The sequence below is a fragment of the Schistocerca nitens genome, chromosome 1 (genome assembly GCF_023898315.1).
Source record: "Schistocerca nitens isolate TAMUIC-IGC-003100 chromosome 1, iqSchNite1.1, whole genome shotgun sequence".
Taxonomy (NCBI): Eukaryota; Metazoa; Arthropoda; class Insecta; order Orthoptera; family Acrididae; genus Schistocerca; species Schistocerca nitens.
Window position 1 is genome coordinate 493740836 of NC_064614.1, and position 21843 is coordinate 493762678.

At 38.3% G+C, this 21843-nt stretch overlaps 1 protein-coding gene across 1 annotated transcript in view; it reads right to left on the minus strand.

Moving 5' to 3' along the window:
• The window catches only part of LOC126252652 (kinesin-like protein KIF11-A), a 226820-nt gene that overhangs the window by 46090 nt on the left and 158887 nt on the right, over positions 1-21843 (minus strand). Inside the window, exons 9-11 of the mRNA XM_049953558.1 lie at positions 21118-21257; positions 9281-9396; positions 6153-6338 (exon numbers count right to left, since the gene is read on the minus strand). Of these exons, the coding sequence (XP_049809515.1) occupies positions 6153-6338; positions 9281-9396; positions 21118-21257 (442 nt within the window). The remainder of the gene's footprint in view (positions 1-6152; positions 6339-9280; positions 9397-21117; positions 21258-21843) is intronic.

A 21843-nucleotide genomic window follows, 5' to 3' on the forward strand; every position in this document is an offset into this window, starting at 1 on the left:
CTGGCTTTATGGAATATCAGAAGGGATGCCAGGAACAATAACTGCAAGATCGTAGCGAAGTCAATAGTCATGGGATAAAATAACCAATTACCCAGTAAATGATATTCACTGATACAGAATGCATTTTTTTCCTGCATATTTAAGACCATACTGAGTGAGGTGTGTTGTACATGAAAACACAATCAAGGTGGAGACTAAAGAGCAGGAAAAGCCAGGGAGCCCTTTGTCTCTGCAATGTGGAAATATATAAAGAGCAGAAAGTGGAGAACAGTATTTTGACTTGGAGTCCTGTTGTGATAAAGTATTTACGGCTCTTTGCCTACTATGTTCTGTATTATGAGATGGTTGAGATTTCAGAAGTAACTGAGTGACGCCACACTAGATTTGTTCAGAATAAACAAAGAGGAAGTATTTGAAGGATTGAGTGCAGCCACCACAGGAATAATTTCAGGATGGACTTGAGACAAAAAGTAGTAAGATACAGCAAGCATGATGTGAGTGAGCATGCTGAAACTTCTACCTTTTATCCCTGTATTTTAATGAATGAAAATAACTTTTCGACCTAAGGTATAGAAGGCGTGTAGGGTTTCTTGTTTTATGTTATTCGTATCTGAATTGGTGAATGAGTACCATTTTTCCAGTTAGGGCAAATTTGAACATCAGCGTTGAATGTGTAATGTTAACTACCTTACAGAAAACATTCCAAGTCTGCCCTCAAATTCCAGTGGAATCTGATGGAAATGGAAATAATCTTATGGCACTGTTGGCCGGGAGGTCCCATTCGGGGGAGTTCGGCCGCCGTATTGCAAGTCCTCTTTAGGTGATGCCACATCGGCGACTTGCGAGTCAATGATAATGAAAATGATTACGAAGGACACACAACACCCAGTCCTCTGCCGGGAATCGAACCCGGGTCCCCTGCGTCGTAGGCGGTAATGCTATGGAGGAGGACAGGGGAATCTGATGACAAGTGTCCACTATAATTGGCCATCTATCTACTATTATGTTTTTACACAACTTTGACTCGCAAGCAATCTTTGCTGTTATACCTGTGACACATCCACCAACATCCGAATACTTACACCTGCTTTGGGTACACAAGTGTTTCGCTGAGGACTATGATGAATGCACAGCTATGGCTAATGTCTACTGAGGGTGTTGTTGGCGCACATGGCTTACTTGCTATTAAGGAAAACAAGCCTTCGAACTATTCCATTTGGGCTGTTTGGAAGGGAAGGTATGTTTTGCTCATGAATGACATTGTGTGGTGACAGTGACTGCGTTAACACACACAGATAATAGGAGGGAGATATGCATGGAATCAGCAACGGCTTGTACTGACGAAGTAATAACAAGAATATACAGCTGCTTTACATGCTCCTATCCTGCAACACCCAGTAATGTTATTATTTGCTTTACAAGTGGCATAATGGCACTCGCAGTTATGATCGATGCGGGGCAGATCCCATTTCGTTTATGTATTGTTTGATTTGTGATTGGGTTTAACAAGTCAGTCTTGCACTCACCAAATAGGTTTAATATTTTCTATGCCTTTTCAAATTTATGTCACTGACTGGAGAAAGTCGTACATGTCTTGAGTAACCTTAATGGCTTTGAAATAGGTAAAACTTTCGTTATTGTGGAACAATAATAATTATAAAGTTAATGCAAATCTCATTTTATTTCAAATTTGCACCTTTCATAAATTTAATTAACAGAAGTACAACTATTATTAGATAGTAGAAGTGGGCACCAATGACGCATAGCACATTCCTTATGTGGAAGTAATTAAAACAAAATATTCTCGAGCCTAATCCAAGTCAGCTTTTTTTTTTCCTCATCGAAACCATTTTTGCCCATAGTGGATGCTTGCAAAAACCACTCTTTGGATTGGTAAACTACTTTTATGTTACAGACAGTAAGTTACCTTGAGAGCTTTGAGACTGTGGCTACTCAAAATTTTACTTACTGGGTTTGCGATACTGCAGTACTGTAAGGGCATTTCACTGAAATAAAACAATTTCATACATGAAGCATAAATTTGGGTCTCTGTATTGCTTATTGTTATGAACATGAAAATTTAGCGTATTTTTGTTTATAAATGATTGTGTGTTTAAATTTGAAAGATTGTCATACTATCTGCCTGAGGATGAAGCCTTAGCATTTTGAAACAAGACTAAAAAATTGATGATTTGGGACCTTTTTGACTGGAACATTTGCTTTTCTCCTAAATGATTTTGGCTAATTTTCTTCTTTTTCAACAAATGATACCTTCTGTTGAGAAAAGGAACGATTTTCCCACCCATTTCAAAAATTCCAAAATTCCATGGTACTGACTTCTGGCAAAATCAAACAATGGCAAATCCAGGATGGAATGTAACAATATTACGAAAAGGACAGTAAAGAGGACACACACACACACACACACACACACACACACACACACACACACACACACACACTCTGGCTGCTAAAACTAAACTTGGCAGTCAGATTTCTGAATGAAGGCCTTGTTGACCGGAAGCTCGCTTTCTAACCGTCTCTTTGTTCTGTCTATTTGCAATTCTCCATCTCCGCCACATGGTGTGTAGCTACTATCCTTTCATAATATCGTAATACTGACTAACGTCAGTGGGCATTCATAGCCATGCAACACATACTTGACAATGTTAGAGAGGGAACCAACAAGGTAGATACTGGTACTTGGAGAAAAGTAGATAAAATATGCCGCAGAGAAACAGAGGTGCTGAACTAAAGATTAAATGTCCTTTGCCATATTGCTGTAAAGGATAAAAAATAAAACACGCTTGACAGCCAGCACATTGTTCACTAAAACGACCAATAATTCATACGGTAAACATAAATTGGAACATGAGTGGTTAAAAAAGGGCATTCAATCAGGAAATGACGAACCGTCAAAGGTTGAGGGCAATAAGCAGAAAGTGGTGGGGAGCACCACTTGACAAACAGTAATGGCTACGAAGGTAAGGCCCAATATGCAACCTAGCTAAAATGATCTCAGATAGATAGGGCCAGGAGGTTGTCCAAGCCACTGGGAAAGGTTAAATTTCCCAGAGCTTGTTCCCACGAAGAGAGAACCAGTGGTGTTGCCAAAGTGACATCACCTGCTGACGGACAGCTACAGAGAGATCCTCGGAGGGAATGGAAGAACTAATGGGCCGAGGTACCAGGACTGCAGCCTTGGCAGCAGCATTTCCCGTCATATTGATGTGCCCAGGAACCCACAATGACACAGTGGATCTATCAAGAGTGAGCAAGTCATAGCTTTCCTGGAACTGTTTCACCAAGGGATGGACAATGTACAGCACACAGAAGTTCTGAAGGGTACAGAGAGTTGGAGCAAATGATGCAATTGAAAAGCCTGTGTCTCCAGATGTACTGCATGGCCTGATACAGGGTAACGAGTTCTGCTGTAAGTACTGAGCAGTGTTCCGGAAGCTGGTATCGAAAAAAGTAGGTGCCAATTTCGAAGCCACATCCGAATCACTTTCACTTTCACACGTTACACTAAGGCCATCAGCATGATCAAAATACATTAACACATACTGCTTTGTGGTCACTTTATAGTGCAGAGTGCTGGCACTATAAACTGGCAGTTGCTTACGAACATAAACCAACTAGAATTTTGACTGCCATAGATAATAGTAGCAGTGCAGGGAAGCAATCCCCTTGCAGTGCAGCCAGTGTACAACCGCATTCTGCGTTTCTGGAAGAACAGAACTTGATACACAGTTACTGTGATCTCCGATCCCTACTGGTGTTATTAGCTTCTATACTCATTTAAAAAGAAAAGAAAACAAGAGCAATGCACAATGCAAAGCATTCAGTAATAGCTACCACAAAACTGCTTGCTGATGTTGGCAATGTCATGAACAAGGTAGTTCAAGCCCGAACTCAAGCAGTAGTTTATACAACCACAGCTCTAAACAGTCACCTCCTAAAACTTCCATGTTTAAGTGCCCACATTATGCCAAATTTTGAACTTAAACTAGCAGAAAAACAAAAAACACATTTCTTTGTTCTCAGGTTCTACATCCCACACTTGAGCCCTACATCGCATTGTGTAATATACAGCTTACCCAGACCATTCCGAATAATAAAACTAGCCTTACAACAAAGCGTCAAGAGCAGATATGTCATTGCATTCATACATTTGTTGTTTTGCAAACATGTTCTTACATACATTATATATAGAAACTGGGCTTCACTAGATTTGCAATACCAATAGCTACAAGCTGAGTACACTTTCAGTATTTACCTGCAGAAAACAAAGCTATTTCAAACTTGGTCTGATAAAATACAATTCACTTCAAAATAGCATTTATGCGTAATTTTGTGTTTCTGCACTTGAGACAGAATTCGCTTGTATGTTTACATCTACTGGAAACTGCAAAATTTTCAGGTCCCTGCATGTTATGCAAATATGAAATACTATTAGGTGGAGGTAGCTTAAGGAAGAGGCAATACTGAAGTATTACAGACATTAAAGTAAATGTTACATTGCACTATATAAGTATGTGTGTCTGTACAACCACAGTTCAGAACAGCCAGGCTATATTTCATTAATTTAGGCCTTATTCAGTTTTTAAGGAAGGGTAATCTTTATGTGGGACTTAGTTACCACAGAGTATTACAGTTAAGATAATAAAAAATATCCATTTGCTGCACAGACTCCATGCAGGATTCCCTTATGCTTGTGTTTTACTGTGAGCCCCATCTGATACTCTTCGGTCACATTGCACACAGCATCCCTGTGTTTAGGAACAGTCTATTTTGGCTGATTGTCACAAAATATGCAACAGATGACGCAGAATCGCAGCCAAATTCTACAACCAGTTGTTAATAAGAATAATGCACCCTTAATGTATTCACAGTTGTGAATATGAACAACCACAAGCTGTATAAGAGAATGATGACAATGAAAATCTGTGCTGGACTGGGACTCAAATACAGATCTCCCACTTTACGCACGTGGGTGCCTTAACCACTTCATTATCCATGCATGAGCCATGGGCATACCGAAACTTACATATGTTGTCACTCATGCAACACAATCTGTACACAATACCATACTGCAGTGCCTGTGCTGTTAAAAAGAACAATGCAGTGACCCTTTGGACAAGCATGCAAGTCTGAAGGAACAGGCACTGCAGCGACTACAGCTGTTACAGCAGGAAATCTTGGTTTGAGTCGTGATCTGGCACAAATTTTGATTGTTGTCATTTCCTTGTACAGCTGATGGCTGTTCGTATTCTTAAGTACAAATAAATTCCACACAATTGTTAACAGTTACATTGTTGTCAATTGCACCACTATGTGCATCCAAAGAATCATCCAAGTGACGCCTTCTAGTGAAATTGCAATCTTTCTACAACACCATTTCTTTAAACATTCACTGTAAATAAACTGCTCTGCCAATTTGAGTGCTGGCATTATTTGTTTAACAACAGATTTTAAAACCACACTAACAATACGTCAACAGCACCATTTAATGTTGCAAAAACTCAAAATGTATGTGTCATATAGGACTAGCAGCCTGCCTACACCGTATATGATTGTCCCCTACCCAACTTTGTTGGGATTTAATCTGCCAAACTGTAACTTTGTTCTTGTTAGAAATGTTCAATGATGGGTACACATGGAATTTGTGAATAGTTTTACAAACCTACATCATAAAAGAGCAATGTCAAACAGAGTTGTCATTATGGATAATTACTGGATGAATAAGAACACAAGTAAATGGGGTAACACCATTGACTGCACTACTTTCAGGATACTGAAAATGAAATGTAAATGGTTGGCAAATATCCTGTAAAGCTTAGAATCTATTAACAGTGTCTGCTGCTGAGAAGATTTACCAACAGACGAGTAATTGCACAGATGTTATTTTAGCAGGTCAAATTAAATAACTACATATCTTCTACGGTATCATAATGTAAGGACGCATATTCTAACACATTTGAGAAAATGGATAACATCTTTGTTAGAATTATGCCTGTCTACTCATTTTATATTCCGATCACAAATAATTCTTGTTATTTAACTACATTCTCATCACATGAAACAGGCTTAGGCTATATTTCAACAGTAAAGAAACACCAGAAATTATGTTTTACACAGTAATTACTCACCTGCTCAATCACAAGGCGTGCAAAACCATCATTTTCAGCTTTTGAGCGAAGAATTTGATGTTGAAGATTTTGGGTTATGGGTAAAAATCTTTCAGTCAAGAAACTGTGTACCGAGTTTATTTCTGTATCCGTTATGCTTCTCGCATCTTGAAGAAGATTTTGTGTATTTTGTTGTGCTGCACCTATCTGAAGCAGAACATATTTTTCACTTATGACAGGTATTTAAAGTTGCCTGAATTTTGTAAGGCAGTGCTGCCTTTATTCAGTGCAAGTGACACCTTACAGTCTACAATTACACACACCATGATACAGCAGGCTGTAATGTTTTGAAGTTTACATGAGAAAAGATTGATCCTTTTAAGATATTAATCAACTCTCATCAAATAAAAAATAATGACCAATCTTTGGTGTTAACAGAACCTGTTTCAATGTTTAAATACACCTAGTTAAACAGTGGTCTTTGAGATCAATTAGAAATAAATGCCAAAATTTGAGCATCCTGGATGTTTCTCATCTTCATTATGTAAATATTCCTCAATGTCTTTTAGTAACAAACGCTTGGTTTTTTTTTATGTTGGGAAAAAATTCTCCCAGAAAGGCAGAATATTGATTCAAGCCCCAATCCTACACTGTTGCTTTATTTTTTATTTTATTTTATTTTTAACCCTTCGGAAATAGTATACAATCCTTTGTAATCAATTTAATCCACTTCATTGATTTCTGAATGAGTGACAGAATATTTTAGCTCTACTGCATTAACTATTTATTAATAAAAACAAATAGCTGAATCTTAAAAAATTACTCTCATTGATTCAATTTTATAGAAAAATGGATTTTGTTTCATGTATTTCTGTTTACTTTGTTTCATGCAGTTTGAGTGAACATATAGCAGATTAGATTAAATGAAGAATTACCCATTAGCAGTGTTTCACCAACATGAAAGTGAACAAATTATATGTGGATGAGAACAACAAAGTGACTGACGTCTAGCTTTTTACTGATCAGAGAATGCAATTGGTTGATACTTCCATTCGCCATTGTCAAATCACACTGCTACTGCAGGTAGCAGTTACCAGCTGGTTGCAGACAATGCTTTTCACCAGTAACCTAAGAGTTGTGATCTGCTTTTATTGTGTGCTTTAGTTCTTTGTATTTACACCACTGAAACTTGCAGCAGGAGTGTGCAGACAAGTGTGGGTGTTTAATGGAAAGTTCAGCAATCTGCTCACGCCTTGTGTGGTGAGAAATGTGGGTTTGTGGGATCAGTGTGGGAATATTTCGAGAAGAAGAGAGAGAATAGTGTAGCTATTGCCTCTAACAAATGTAGTCTTAAGAACTGCAGACATTCTAAACGGTCACAACAATCTTGTCAAAGTTTCTATGGGAAAATACTTTGTGGACCAGGAACGGGTTGGTTCATTTAATCTACAGGGTGATTCATGAAAATTTGCAAATATTTTAATATGTTATTCTACAAGTAAAACTAAAGAAAAAAGTTCATATAAACAGAGGTCCACAAATGTTAAGTAAGGGAGTTTTCTTCTTGAATCATCTTGTATAGACAACCAGCATAAAAAAGAAAGACAGAACAATGAGAAAAACTCTGATTTATTCCAATACGATGCTACTAGTCACCACATATATGGATATTATAAGAGAAAACTGTGTGTTACTGTTCACAAGGTACGATTATCCAGTGTCAGAAAGAATTCTTTGTTAACAGTTATCGTAACCTTCGGTTTCAGATACAAAAAAATTACTTATCACAAAATTATAATTAAGATAAGTGATGATATTGCGTAGCACACACTAAATGGTTTGGGCTCTCCAACAACAAACAGTTATAGCATAACTGTGGCAGAAATTGTTAGTAGATGCAGTGGCACAAATAAAACCAGTGTAGTGGAGTAGTGCTGTATGACACACACACACACACACACACACACACACACACACACACACACACACACACACAATGAAGTGACTATAGAAAGTAATATAATTATATCCTTCACCAACTTCAGTGACTCTTCCACGGACCATAACAGCATAGTTAACATGTCGAGGTAGGAAGTGGGATTTATCCTTTGTTTAAGTTTGTCTTCCTTCACTGTCTGCAGACATCGGTGAGTGGCATCTGCCACACTTCCATAATAAATCTCATATCATTCTTTGTGAATATGCCTCTGCATTAAGTATGACATATCACGTGGACACTACACAGATTGGCATGTACTTAAGCAGTTGATACTATTTTAATGTTGTTAGTTATTGTATTCACATGCAGTAACCTTACCCATTTGAGCATCCCCTTTGTATAAAATTCACCAACTAAATGTGAATAATTTTGATTATTATAAAGACAGTGCTCACCCCTTCACTTTTGTTGAGGTATATAAGTAATAGGAAAACATTTATTTTATACACAGTAGTACATTCCTTAAGCAACAAGGATATTGTGACCCTGTAAAATGAACTCAATATTGCATATTAACAGAGTGTGTGAGAGGATGTTCAGTACCGAACTGTACACCTGTTGCTACTACAGTCAAATTGTACATGCATGCAATGGCAAGCCTACAAAACACCCCCATTCATACTCAACTGCGCTTTGCTGTCAATCACTGTTATTCTTATCCACATATAATATGTTCTTTCAGTAAGGACATAACATATACATTTCTCACTGTGTGTAGAATAAACACTTCCACAAAGCAGAGTACAAAATATATATGCATAAGTATTTTCTGCTATTAAAAAAAGATGTGCAAAGTTATTCTCTTTCAGGTAATCAGCCTGAACATTCAGTTACACTGAATCTCCAGTCTTTCACACTCTAGTTTCAACAGTGCCACATGGAATTAAATCTGATACTGTACTCTCATGAAACAGGAAACCCAATTCAGTTCTTCACAATTTCTGTGTTTTAGTACTTGCATAAATGTCGAGCTTCACATGCAGAATATTTATGGAAACTATCATTCTACTGTAGCCTCAGCACATATAATTAATCAGAAATTTTTGAACATTACATGGAGCGTAGTGTGTATTAGCTGCTGAAGTCATATGCTCTCCCAGTCGGGTCACACTAAATTATTAATAGTCACCTGAATTTCTTGACAAATTACCTTCTCAGAAGATTTTTTGTTCCACTTCTGCAAGGTAGTTGTTAGCATATTTACTAAGGAAGCCAGATCATCACTTAATATGGATAGATCTTCATTTTTCTTCTGTACACTTTCATCTGAAATTTAAAATAAATTTTTCGTAAATACGTAATTCACGTAATAAGAATTGTAATGTTGTCATGAATGTTTTGTTTGCTGAAATATAATATGTTAAGAACGTGCTTTTAGTTGTTAGTACAACCACAAATTTTGAGAGACCTACGAGTTATCAACTTGGGATAGATACTAAGCTACTCAGGAACTGGTGCATGGTCTGTGTAGCACACGTCTGGAGAAGAAACATATTTATTATGAAGCAGTGATACCTTTGTATTTATGGCTCTGGTAGAAGTTCTGGTATTTTTGCAGGCTTATTGAGAAGGTTGACAACATGATTCTGATAATGTCATCAAACAAGAGCGTGCAAGTAACAGAAACCATTGGTGTGTTGATGAGAACATGATAAAATGGTCGTAAAACTGTTGGTGTGATGGATGCTGACAGTCGACAAGCAGTTATACCTTTTAACTTTCAAACTCTGCACGAAACAATTTGAGAGCAACATGGAGGACATTTTGCAGTAAGTTTTTACTGTCAACAAGCCATGGATTACTATAAAGTAAGTAACAATCCAAACAAGCTGTTTCTAATGAAGATGCTCCAATACAGACAGATTGTTCCATCTGCTGGGAAAGTGATGGAGCATGCTTCATTTTCAGTGCTACCTCAACCATACTTAAATTCATTAATCCAAAAGTAAATAGTCTTCAATAATGGTCCAGAGTCAGTGTGAACTTCATTTATTTCTGTTTTGATTTGTGTGGCAGATCAACCCTACAAATGAAAATTAATAACAGCACAAATACTGTCATCTCGACTTTTAATCCCAGTCGATGCACCGAACAATTCAGACAGCTTTACACTCTACAGTGTTGGAATTCTTCACACTTTACTTTGTACAATCAAGCTTACCAGCCATGAAGATTTAGCAATATTTGTTCCATTCTCACATGGAAATTTACCACACATATCACACCACCCTCGTAATTCTCTCTCACAAAAATGCGAAATATAGAGCGTATTGAAAAGAATCATCCAATCTGGCACGTCTATATTTCTGAAACTGATCAACATATACAACGAATTTTGTTTTTCTATGAACGAGAGACTCAAAAAGTTTTTTTTCCCCCCCCCCATACCTTTTCATAGGTGTTCTATATACCCCACTCAAGATGAATTTTTGTAGACCCCGCCACAAGAAATAATCACATACACCCAGGTCCGGTATCTCGGAGACCAGTAAACTAAGGCTGAATCATTTGGTCCAGTACAACCAATCCATCGTTCAGTAATCCTTCGATGTAAAAATTCCCGCACTTCCAGTTGCCAGTGTGGCAGTTCCCCATCCTCTTGGTAAATGAAGTCATTCGTATCAGTTTTCAACTATGGGAAAAGAAAGTTTTCAAGCATATCGAGACAGGTGCTTCCCGTTACAGTGTTCTCGGCAAATAAAAATGGACCATACACCTTTCCTGTGAAACTGCACAAAACACATTAAATTCTGGAATTCCTCTCATGTTTTACAACCCCACGTGGTTGTTCCATACCCATATTCTCACATTATGACGGTTCACCTTTCTATTTAAATGGAATGTTGCCTCGTCACTAAACACTAAGTGTGGAAGGAAACTGTCATCCTCCATCTTGCTAAGAGCAAACTCCACACATTGTTGTTTGTCAACTTCACTAAAAGCTTGCAGTAGCTGAATTTCATATGGTTTTGTGTGTAAACGTCAATGCAGCACACATTGGGGGCATGTTGAGCTGTCGAGCTGCACAGAGAATGAATTTCTGAGAACTTCTTGTGTTAGACATTCGGGGATGGCCCAGCAATTTGCCTTTACATAAACAACCTGTTTCATGCCATCATCTAATGCTCTTTTCTAGAATGGAAGTGGGCACACACTGCTGCTACTTAAGTGGAAACCATGTAAAACTCGAGTGTTTGCTCTTTCCAACAGTATGTTGTTCACACACGTATCTCAAACATAATAATAGTTATGATTTTTAATTGGATGATTCCTTTTGATACGACCTGATAAAAAGAAATTTTTCCATCGAGTGTTTGCAAACATAACTCTTTATTTTCAAGCTTTCATTCACTAATTTAAATAACTTTATTTCCAGATCATTACACAATTTGTGTGTGCATTCATTCAAGAGACTGTTCTACATCACATTTCAGTCCTTAACTTCTGGGAATGAGGTCTTTATTCCAAGGATATCTTAAGTTTGGTTAACACTAAGCAAACAAACATCAGCTCAAACTGCATTCTCTCGTGTGCAAACGGTAGGCAGGTGCGAGCAAATGACATTCAATTAAGTTTGATTCGTAGGTCACTCACTATGCACCATGCCTCAGATGTTTTTGAAAATGTTCAGAAACATGTGACTCAAATCTCTTCTTTCACATTACATTATTTTCCTCATAAATGAAACAAATCCTGTCTATAATGTAATTTTCCCTTTCATGCTTAGCCTTTTCCACAGAGAGAAACCAACTTACTAAACAACTTAATACCGAATGCATAATGCCAACATTTGCAAACATTTCCATGATGGAATCATCATTCTGTTGTGTTCCCTTCAATTCGCTATCCTGTAAATGCCCACGAAACAGACACCAGAATGGCAGAGAGCACTAACAAACTGCTCACTTGAGCCCTAGGTTTCCATCAGAGTGATGTGTAAACAGTGGGCAAGCACAAGAAACATTCTCTCATGTTTAGTATGCATTCGCTGGTCTTTGGTCGTGTTAGGTAGTAGTTAGTCTTTTAGCGAAACATCAAAGGAAGTCAAAACTTTGCTACTTCGGGTCTTGCACTATCCACTGCTTCATGTGCAAACAACTTTGTGATGATCATGGGTAGTTAATGCTCTTTTAAATTTTCTGCTTTAAGTATAAATGGGACCCAATGAAGGATGTCAACCAACATATACTGCTATAATGCTGGAGCCGAAACTGAGTTTTAAGTTCACCACCTCGATGTAATTCACAATTATGTAAAATTCAGACACCTACACACTTATTTCCTTACTCAGTTTTGCTTCCTTCATCAGAAACAGCAGGGAAAATAATTGTACCCCAATACCAAAGATTTACATCATAGCTATAATTAGGGCTGTTATTGTGCGAAAGCTATGTGATCGATTTAAAAAGAATTGCAGTGTTAGTAGAGCCGGCAAGATATGCTCATTCTCTCATGTTCTCTCCTGTGTAACCAATTGCTCACAGGCACAAACAGGGTGTATACGTAGATGAGGGGAAAAAAAATTCCCCAGATTAGTCCTGGAATTCCCAGTTAAACGTACACTTCCTCCCAGGTGAAAACACACTTTTTCCGTGTTAAGTCAGTATACTTTTCCTCGGAACTGTAAAAGTTTGAATGGTTATGGTTTTATACATCGGCGTAGAATTTCCCAGCACTTTAGCAAAAGAAACTCAGGGAACAAAACATGATTTGGGAAGATGTCTGATGTGCAGCAACATGTACACTGTTTTTTCATATTACAAAAGTAAAAATTTGAATTCCACCAAACACCGCATTTTACTTTCTGAAGCATTGAAATCGAGATTGTGATGCGCTTTTGTAAGCCAGTCATAGCTCATGTCACGAGATCTCGCCAGCCGACAACAGTGAATATTCAGAACCTAGGACATGTGATGTAGTCAGCCAATAGCAACATCACTTAATTAGTGCGAACACACAAATAGGAAAACTTAAAGGTTTAAATTAATACACATAGTGCTTGCTACAAGAAAAGAAAAGCTTTTACATATAATGATGCCCCTTCTTACACATGTTACACTTTAAGATACATCACACAAATGTGCCAGCAAACTTTTTAAGAACGTAAATGTCAGATCTTTTGGGCTCGAAATTATTCTTAATCATCATACTCGAAAGGCTGATTTTTAAATGAGAGTCGAACGCTCTGTGATTGAAGAAATTCGTCGTACATTCTCACACACAGTTCATCTTGCGTAAAAGGAAATTTACTTTGAAAGTAACGCTTTTCAAACCACTATTCGCAACATTTTCCCGTGACCTATTACAAATAGGTTCATTTCAGCAGCTGCCAGAGAGCGCCAGATAACAAGCGTCACCTCGCTTGCCCAGCCACGACAGCACAGGAAGCCCGTATGTTCGTACGTGTAAAACATTAATAGATCTTACATAATTGCATAAAAGAAACAAGACATTAGAGGATACTCCAAGAGCACGGGAATTTCGTGAACCATACTGAAATGCATAATTCGGCTGAAAGTGCACATTCGTGTGTCCAGATTCAGATGTGAATTTTCTTCGAGTACCTGTACTGTATTATCTCATGTTTGGTTCTTTATTGTGGCATAATGCCATGTATGCTAGAAGATGAAAACGTGCACTTGAAATGCAGCGAACAGTTGAAACTAGCCAAGAAGTGTGGAATTAAACACTCCGTTTCAAATAAATTGGTTGGCTCAGTGGAAAAGATTAAATAAAGCCACATTTCTTTATCAAATCAACAAAAATAACTTCATTGTTCTCCAAGGTGATTATACTTGACTGTCAGAAAGGGGACATAAAATAAAATCTGAAACTAATAACATATTTTAGCCTTCCATAATTATGTAAATGTATTTTAATGGACTTGATAGCTCCCGGCCACAGAAATCAGTTTTGTTTTCTTTCAATGTGAGAGCAATAAACGAAAAGGAAACAGCAAACTCACTAAACGTGAACACACATCACATGGGACTACCCGCCTCCCCATCACGACTTAATACTGCTCTGTGGATCAGGCCCGGATCTACGATATTTCCAAACTGGGGCAATACTAGATAGTGGCGCCCCTCCTACCTCGAGCGTTTGAGGTAGGGCGCCAAAAATTTTAAAAATAGACTTTTAAAAAATATGTCCATTTTGTAGCGCACATCTTTCTGAAGAGTTTGATACATAAAACGAATGTGTTTGAGGAAGTGTTTGATCTTAAATGTGCCAAAGTGTAGTGCCACGCCTCTTCACACAGCATTCTTCCATCGCACATCACTGTATTTCGCTCTGTGGAACTCAAATGTGTAACATTTTGTAATGAGTGCCATCAAACTGTATACAGGACAGTGGAAATTAAAATGTCTTGTGGTACCTCTCTTGCTCCCAGTCAGCCGGTTTGACAACCTACCCCTGTTTAAAAAAACTCAATAAATACTGGATGGGATTATTTGTAACCGGGAGAACAGGAACTCTTCACAAAATCTGCACTCTTTTATTGCCTATTAGCTAATAATTTTATGTTTTGTGTGACATAACATTAAATATAGAATACATAAAACCAGTAAAGACAATAGACAAGCAAGACAGTAGACAGTTCTTCAATCCTTAGCTCCTAGAATGGCTTTTCTCACTAACCTTATTACAGCTTTGCATGGTGTGCTTTCCTTTTGGGAAAGAATCCATTAGCTCACCAAAGGTTTTGCCACATGAAAAAATCAAATGTCATCATCTAATACTGAAAAAGCTATTAATATGAATAGTATCCAATACTGGTGTGCTTTCTCGATCTGATTACATGTATTTTGTCACTGTCTGCTAGATACCACAAAATAGGTCTGCCTAATACTGCAGGAATTTTAACACACACCGAATAAACGACACTGTTTTGACACAAATGGTCATTTTTATAACATGATAGAATATAATCACGAGGCACCAATATCAAATGCCTATTAGGCCTACTGCAAGAAAAAAGCTTCATGTTAGGAAATAATTTCACATTTCATTCAAATGCTCTAGCTTCTGAAGCATGAAATCAAAAAGTAGTAGTACAAAATTTTATATAAACTTGGAATCATCATATTCTTCCATAATTTTTCCTTCTCCTTCCTCGTTCTAACAATCTTGCAATTACTAATACTGTAACTATTCCTGCCACGGTTAAAACTTATTTTCCGGTTAACTTGACTAACCCTGCCACAATCACCGGTTTAGTTATCCCGCATTTATTTTTGGGTTAGGCGTTATTACATGTTCATACAACGTGTTTTCCGCGCTACTCCCAGAATACAACTTTAGCGGCTGCTAGCCGGGGACTGTACAACTGCCCCTTACTAGTGTAGCGTTCTGGAAAAACAAAATTTCCGCCAAAATTTCATTTTCTTGGATACGCCGAGAAGATAATACGTAATCTTTCTTACCTGTTATTCAGCAGGGATGCATTTCAAAATCATAGGAATAACCGATAGACCGATGTGCGCTGGATGCTAGGCGCTTTGTGAAACAAGGTCTTTCCTCCCCCACCAGAAATTGCCGCCCGGGGCAGATACCCCGGTTTGCCCCCCCCCCCCCTCCTCCCATACCCCCATATCCAAGGCCTGTTGCACATGCATGAATCTGAAATTTTAGGTGCGCCAGTGAAATTTTTTCCGGGTAGCATCTGGCTCCTTGCTGCTATTGCTTATACAGCCAACTGCCACACTTCTGCAGCCAGATGCGGGAGAAGGTACTACTCATACGCGACTCAACTGTGCATGCGCTCGCTCACAACTGCTCAAACAAATCTAATGTAAATGGTTGTGATGTCACGCTCATCGGAGGCAATTTGTTGTTAGAAGCATTGCATAGTCTTCCTAAAGCCGTTGACACATTTTGCTGTTGGTAGACGCTTGTGTGAGCTCTGTTTTTTTTGCTGTATATGGCGCATTTCCTTGGCAACTCAGTTTTATTTTTGTTTCTCTCTCTCTTTCATGTTTTATTGCTGCACTATTATTCTGCAGTAGTGAGATACAGTAATATGCTTTGTTAGAGTATTGGTTCTTACCAGTCAATGTTACAAAAATTTAACTGAAAACTAAAGCAATGAAAAATTCCCAGAATTTAAAAAATTCCTGGTTTTCCCCAGGATGAAAAAATTTCCACGTTTTTCCCAGATCTCACGGTCGTTCTGGGTCGTATACACCCTGACAAATGAATGATAGTGAACGCTGCCGAATTGACTGTTCACTTCCATTTGCTGCAGTGTAAACGAGGCTTTACACTAGTTCATGTAGTATGCACCAGGCTTTAGAACACAGAAATATCATCATATGATGATGATGATGATTCCTGGCTGGAAACCATAGTCATAATACACTTCTTAAGTGAAATCATTGCTGCCATTACACTGTTTTTATTATTCCTGTATTTCACTACTGCGATTCCAGCTGTGGAACTATTTTCAAGTGCAAGGTCACAACTAAGTACGGCTCCTTAAATTGTGTTGTTTATTAAATTATGCTTTCCACTTTGTTAACCATGTTTTATAGGTTTGAATTTTCACCTTGCACTTGAAAATGTCTCTACAGCCGAAATCAGGATAGTGAAATTAAAGTGTCAGATGGCGGCAATGAATTCATTGAAAAGTATCATATGGCTTCGGTGCATGACGCGCAGTTGCTGCATTACACCATCGTGTAAATTTCAGCAGTCTTGAGTGCTTAGAGCTCTTTACTAGTTATTACTTGTAACTAATGCATTCATTCATTTGAATTCAAAATTCACTTCCATAATCTTTCGTCACCTTTAACAGGAAATCTGAGCATTCTTAGTCCATGACTTGTCCGTCTGTTGCTTCTACAGATGATTTTCTCAGAGGCATTCAGCAAGATGACTCAATCCATTAGCAAGGCTCCCTCAGAAACAACTGAACTTCGCAGCCATGAACAGTGGAAAGAGACTAAGGGATTGCTTGTCGCTAGGCAAGGTTCACACAAATTTCACTGAATGGAGTGTCATCTAGTGATTGATGCCACAAGTAAGGGTGTGGTGGTATCGGTTACAAATATTAACACACTCCTGCCCTCAGATGTAAAAGATTTTTGTACAGCAACTGTGAAAATGCTAGTTGAGGCAATTTGTTAGTCAGTCAGTTTCACAGTAGTCCCTAAAAATTTATTTTTTGTGTTTTCATTACTGTGAAATTCTCTCTTCCCTAAATATAGGTGTAGCAAAGCCAAAACCCAGAACTATTTTTCAGCTCTTTGAAGACAAATACAGTACCAGTCAACCTCCATACTGCAATGAACTATTGCCCCACCATTGCTCCAATCTCATACGTATAACACACTTTCAAAACTAAACTCATTAAAATAAACCCAATCAGCAAGATCAGGAATGATAAACTCTCCCTGAGTTGATGCCAAGGATGGTCTTAGCACAACCATAATCAACTATCTTGTGACAAGCATATTGTCAGTCTATAAAGACATTTCATTTGTCCAGTGCTCATGGAAATCATTCCACACAAGGGAAACGAAGCACCGCCTAAGCCATCAATAGAAAGGAAAAATTACAAGCACTTTTATACCAGCTGATCAGCATTTTACCAGCTTTGTTCAAACCTTGGAATACATTGTTCACAATGTACATCCTAACAATTCTCTATAGTAATGGATGAGCTGTAATATACTACAGATAACCATGCGGCAAAACAACACTGACATGTCCAGATTTGAGCTACGAATTTGAAAGTCATATATGATACACAGCCAACAAAATTTAAACATTTGAAATTTTCAGACAGCGTGATGAATCAGTATGAAACACACTGAAAAAGACTACAGCACACTGTCCGTAAAAACAAAAAGTAATGCTTAACTCAAGTTCCCGTTCGGATGAGCACAAAACTTTATTTTAAGCACCAAGTTATTTCAGAATCTCATCCAAAGTTAAACAATCTGGAAGACTGCATACTCTTACCACTTGTCTCTTAGGTGGCCTTAATAACGCATTTAAAACTGAAGAATCCAGATGTAACAATGGATGAGCACTTCTATCGTGCAGAAAACACTGTCCCAAGCACAGGGAGACTTCCGCATTGTCTGAATGACACTTAAAAATTTCAGAAAATATTTCCTCAGACTGTGAATGGGATGTACAGCCATGATTATTTTTCGGTGCTACTGACACTGCTGTGACTAACGCAAGGGGCCGTGGGAGCAGGCCAGGCCAGAGCCAGACAAGCATAGTTGCATCAACTACTACCCACTGTGTGACACCCTGACACCATATCAGGAGATTGGCACATTGATGGCATGACCGAAGTATCTGCATCGTAATAATGATACGGCAGAAAGACAAGAGCCATTGTCGGGAGGTGGCTAGTTTACTTCAGGTCCGAACCACGGGCTTTGTTGGGCTATGTGACAGGAACTGATGACTTGGCATAACAAATATGGACCGTGCCTGTCATTTTTATCTAGAAAGCATTAGTCTGGCAAGAGCAAGCACCAAAGGGACATCCATGTTGATCTACAAGTTGACGTGAATCTACGATTTGTCAACACAAGACAGACATCGCTAACTGCAAACACACTGTGCCCGAGTCCAATATAGGCCACCTCTGGGCCTACTTCCTGTCACTGCCTGCCTCTTATCCCGGAGAGCTATCGTTCAAGAGCATGGCGGTGCAGCCGCCCAGCCACCTTCAAAGTGTGGACATACTGTTGCATGTGTGTGTCACTACAAGTGCAGGCCCTGCTTTTGAGAGCTGTCTTCCTCTTCGGGGTCCACGGCAGGATTCTGTGCCTTCCGGCATGTATGTCCTCGTGTGTCAGCATTGCTGCTGAATCACTGCAGTCACCGCAAGCTATTGGAGGCCACATGCTTACCTCAGCATTTCCACACGCGCTGTCTTAAGCAAATACCCTGGAATGTCATGCCACCTCAGAGCATCTTTATGATTGTTGTTTATGTTCACTAATAAAATTTATGCTTAATCAATGATTTTTTTTTTCCTTGATGACATGTCACCCTGCAACCAGACTACCACTTGCTGTCCCAATTCTAAACCACCCAGGATGGTGAACTACTGGTTTCTAATTCTTCCAACTCAGTAAAACTTGACAAAGGGCCGTCAGCTGGAATAGCTGAATTGTGAATCAGTTTTCCATATCATAAACTTATAGGTGTTGTCCACACCTGTACATTGGGTGGCCCATTGTAAACTTTAGCCACCAACTCAGTTCCAGCATCCACTGCTGCAGCCAGCCATTACATGGAAATCCATGGAGTCTCTATTTGGGCCGAACAACTGTTAGTACAAGCTATAAACCAGAATAAACTATTAATACTTTGGTGTCATATGTGCCCCTGCTGAAAGAATGGCTACCACAGTTGCACCAAGACTACTCCATGGAACGGGTGAGCATTATTGGTAAGTGAAAATGGTTTACGCATGCACAACAGGAGTTGCGGAGTCATAATGAAAAACATCAGCCACCTCATTGTTAGTGTGATAGGCAATGTTGGCAGTTCATATTGTAGAGTCAGCACCAGCTGACACCTTCAAGATCTCGGGACGTGTCCCAGCACAGGGATGGTGTTTCACTGGTTTCTGAATATTTCTGTGCCCCACTATCTTGGATCACAGATCATGTACTTATAAATGCGAACATATCTTACTTATCAAGTATCCAAATTGTATCCATCTGTTAAACAAAGAACATTTTCTAACTATTCCTTTACTGATGGCACTCCTTGAACAAGATAGATTGCACTAAACACACTACATTGCATCTAACTAAATGGTAAAGTGTTTCTTTTTTGCCAGCATTACAATTTTTTCAACAACTCCCCTCACTGCCTCAGCTCAAAACTACATATGCCTTTCTTTAATAACCTCTGTTCAGAATTTTCACAGACCTATATAAACTCTGCCCCCCCCCCCCAAATGATGATGCTTTTAAGCTGATAATCAATTTTGGGTGTTAGATTGCACACTAAACATAATATCTAGCATCACATGTGTGCTTACGAATGTACTGATAAAATATGACTGCCTGGTTAGTTATGAGATACTCTTGCCAGAATAAATAAATAATTTTTCTGAACATTCTCCTTGAGAAAAGCAGCGTTCTAGCAAAAATACATTAAAATGGATTAAAAACAGTCTTGGCTGCAACAAAATATTCATTTTTAATAATTGGTTTTGGTCAGAATGTGAGTATCTGCAGATCATCACAATGGTAGGTGGTGGCAGTGAATGAAATAGGTGTTATGGTTCCCAGAACGGTAACTGCAGTGAACAGTCCATGGAGCCGCAACTTCTACTCCATTCACTGCCACCACTTACCATCATGATATAAATGGTCTGAAGATGGTCACATTCTGACAAACAGGTTGCCATCACAAAAATAATTTACTGTGGTCAACTCAGTTTAAGTCAGTTTTGAAATAAATAATTAACACATGCCCTAAATTATGCAGTTCTCCAAAATAAAATTAAGTTTATTGTAATTGAACAAATTAAATACACAACATAAAATAGAAAATGACAATATTATGAAAATTAGAGATTGCTACCAGCATAGAGGCAATGCTGAGTTGCAAAAAGCATAAAAAAAAGGCTGCTAAACTTGTGAGCTTTTGGTCAAAAAGCCACCTGCTAATGCAGAAAACACACAAGCAAGCACAACTCCCACAACCACTGAGGCAGAACTGCGAGAAACTGCATCCGATGGAGATGAAATCTGGGTGATGAGGATAAGGAGGACTGGAGAGGGATAGCAGGGTAGTGGGTAGTGCTGCTTGTGGGAGCATGCAGGAACATAGTACGTACCCTTTTCATATGATCATCACTATTCCATCTTGTATTTTACATTGTTTTAAAAGAGAAAATTGTAGTACAAGATTAATTTAAAAAAACTCTTGAAAGCAGAATTAAAATTTCAACTTATAAAATCTAAATTCATTGCAAATTTGAACTGCTGAAAATCTTACCAAGTGTTTTTCTTATTTCATTTAAGGCCGTTATATGCCCACTTAAAAAATTTGTGATGTCACCCTGTATCTCAGTAATTTTTTTGTGGAACTCTAAGCGAAAATCATGACTGATTCGGGAATTCTCCTGTTCAACAGACCTAGAAAATAAAAAAAAAAAAAAACAAAAACAAATAATGAACAAAGCAAAATCGAAGTGTGCAGCTACTAAATGATACAATGCCCGACTGTCTATAACAGCGGTGGTCAAAAACCACTGTGTTTCGATACCAATACTTTTCAGATTAGATTTACTTTCATTCCAATTTATCAGTAGTGAGGTGGTCCTCCATGATGTAGAACATATCAGAAAAACAATACTACAAGACAAATATTTACAACTGAAACAAATAAGTTAATGTACCTTCCACAGGTCCCAAGTGAAATGACTGTCTTTTTTTTAAATTAACACTATACAAAAGAATCATTCTACAAACACTCATTTACTAGGATCGCATTAATGCACTGAACTTAAAATTAGAAATCTTTATTTGTAAGGTAATAATACATGTACTAGTACACATTACTGCACTGAAACGGCGCAGAAGTAAGATTGTACTTAGTTAAATTGTGTACACACACACACACACACACACACACACACACACACTCACACACAAAACAGTTGGTCCTACTGAGAAATTCGTCAATGGAGTAGAACGAGTTGGCCACCAATAAATCGTTTAG